Source organism: Penaeus monodon, chromosome 15 (genome assembly GCF_015228065.2).
Source record: "Penaeus monodon isolate SGIC_2016 chromosome 15, NSTDA_Pmon_1, whole genome shotgun sequence".
Taxonomy (NCBI): Eukaryota; Metazoa; Arthropoda; class Malacostraca; order Decapoda; family Penaeidae; genus Penaeus; species Penaeus monodon.
In genome coordinates, this window is record NC_051400.1 from 11,523,665 (window position 1) to 11,525,972 (window position 2,308).

The 2,308-nt window shown below is 59.0% G+C and overlaps 1 protein-coding gene across 1 annotated transcript in view; it reads right to left on the reverse strand.

Annotated features, from left to right (window-relative positions):
* LOC119582209 (mucin-12-like) overlaps nt 1–2,308 on the reverse strand; it is a 6,504-nt gene that overhangs the window by 294 nt on the left and 3,902 nt on the right. Inside the window, 1 exon segment of the mRNA XM_037930440.1 lies at nt 1–1,983. This exon segment is cut by the window's left edge and continues 294 nt beyond it. Within this exon segment, the coding sequence (XP_037786368.1) occupies nt 1–1,983 (1,983 nt within the window).

Sequence of the window (2,308 nt, forward strand, 5' to 3'; positions counted from 1 at the left end):
GCGCGAGGACCCTTCGGCGTCCGTCGCGTTGGACGGCTCCGGGGACACGTACGGCCACACGGCGTCGGTCGAGGCTTCCCCGGAGGCGGCGGACTCGGTGGCAGAGGAAGGGTCCGCACTGGCCGAGGACTCTGGCGTCGGCGAGGAGACGACCCACACGCGCAGGGTCGTGTCCTGCAAAGCCCCGCCGCCGTCCAGCGCCCCGAGGTCGGAGGGGGACACGCCGAGCGGTTCGTCTTTGGCGCCGTGAGGATCCAACACAGAGAGCTTCACCTTCATCGTGCTGCCGAGCTCTCCGGCGGACGGTCTCCTCGAAGACCCGATCTCGTTCGATATGATATTCTCCTGAGATGTCGAGTTCCTTTCACCTTCACGGTCTATTCCTTGAGGCTTTTGGCTTGTATGGTTTCTCTCTGGCCCTGAAGATCCTGCGTCTTCCGGCCCCTGCGAGCTGTAGTCCTCGTCCATAAAGGCATAGTCCAAGGGGAACTGCCCAGTGGTCTTCGGTGTCTGGTCTTGAACGCCGACCGTCACTGCCTGAGAAGGGCCGAGAGGCTTAGGCGCCTTTAGCAGACTGCTGCCCCAGGGCACAGGCGGGCGCGGCGGCCGACTCTCCCCCGGGACGAATCTCGGCGGCTGAAGCTGCGTCGGGGGCACGAGGAACTTTATGAGGTTGATGAGGTCCACCAGGCTCTCCTCGCCTCCGGGCTCCTGGGCGCCTTCGGTCGCGTTGCCTCCCAGCTTCCCCAGCTGGAAGGGCCGGTTCCCCTTGCGATAGTAGCCTGGCATCAGTTGCGGATAACGACCTTCTGACGTGCCAGGAGAGGAGGCTGACGGAAGATTATCTAACTCGTTAAGCGCAACTTCGGTCTCTTCGCTGTCGACCTTTGTTGAATTTGCCTCGGGGGTCTCGGGGTCACGGCTGCCTGCAGGTTCCACAAAGCGATTAGGCTTATAGTGGGACGACGCCCCTATGTTGGGCTGCAGAGGTCGGAGAGGCTTGACCTTATGGTGCGGAGGAGGCCGTCTGTTGACGGGTCTGAAGGGCCTGGTAATGGGCCTCTTCCCGTAGTGAGGTCGGAAGGGGGGCCTCTGAGAGCCAGGGGGCTGGACATACACCCAGGACCCGGGGTAAGGGGGGCCCAGGGACTGGTGCGGGAGAGGATGCGCAATGGGGGGACGACCTGTCACCACGGCGGCCTGCTGGGTCCCGTTCGTGCCCTCGATAGCATTCTCTGAGGGAGGCAGCGTTGGCGAAAGACGTGTTGGCAAAGGGCGGTAAACCACTGGACGAGGAGTTGACGGGTAGGTGTTCGACGGGGTCGTCGTTGGGAAATCCGAGGAGGTCGTCGTTGGGAAAGCTGAGAAAGTTGTCGTCGGGAAGGCCGAGGAGGTCGTCGCAGGAAAAACCGAGAAAGTCGTCGTTGGGAAAGCCGAGGAGGTCGTCGCAGGGAGAGCCGAGGAGGTCGTCGGCGGGACGGATGATGGTGGCGGCGACTGGGTTAAAGTCGTCGGGTCTTCAGGAAGCTCTGTGGACAACGTCGAGGCTTCCGAGAACAGGATGGACGGCTGAGGAGGCGGTCGGGACGCGACAAATGGTCGGGCTGTTTGTGTCGTGACGAACAAAGCCCAGGGATTGTTCGGGATGAGGAATGCAGAGGGCGAGGTTGGCTGCTCCTCGGCAGACGGTCGGGAGTCCCTTGGAGGCAAAATGGAAGGACGCGGCGTCCGTGAGGGCGATGGCAAAGAGGAAGGCTTGGAGGAAGAAGAAGGATACGTCTGCGTCGCAGGACTCTCGGGCGTGGTGAGCGTGGGCGGAGGCCTGGTCGAGGGCGGCGGGGGAGGCGCCTCGAAGGACAGAGAGTTCGCTGGCGCTGCGCTGGCGACGGAGGCGATGGGGGACCTGAGAGAGCCCTCCGTCAGCAGCGACAGGGCCGTGAGGCCCGGGGACTCCGTCGTCGAGGAAGGAACGTGCACCTTGATCTGCAAAAAGAAATGTTATTGCCTGAATGAATGCTTAATCTGCTGAACGTCATCTGCAGTATATTTAATAATTCATTAACAGAATAACATTTGAATTGTGTGTAAGAATGAATCAATATTATATAGGTTGAAGTAAGTTAACAATGAACTGGATGGCATTTGAAGTATGGTTAAGAACGAATAGATAGAATATCATTTCAACAGTTCGTTATAATTATGCCAGGAGTATTTGAGCCTTACACAGATTATTATGATAGACATAGAGGGTATAAACAGTTGTAAATTTTCGGGGAAGCAAAATGGGAAGGGCAACAGACAAACAAAC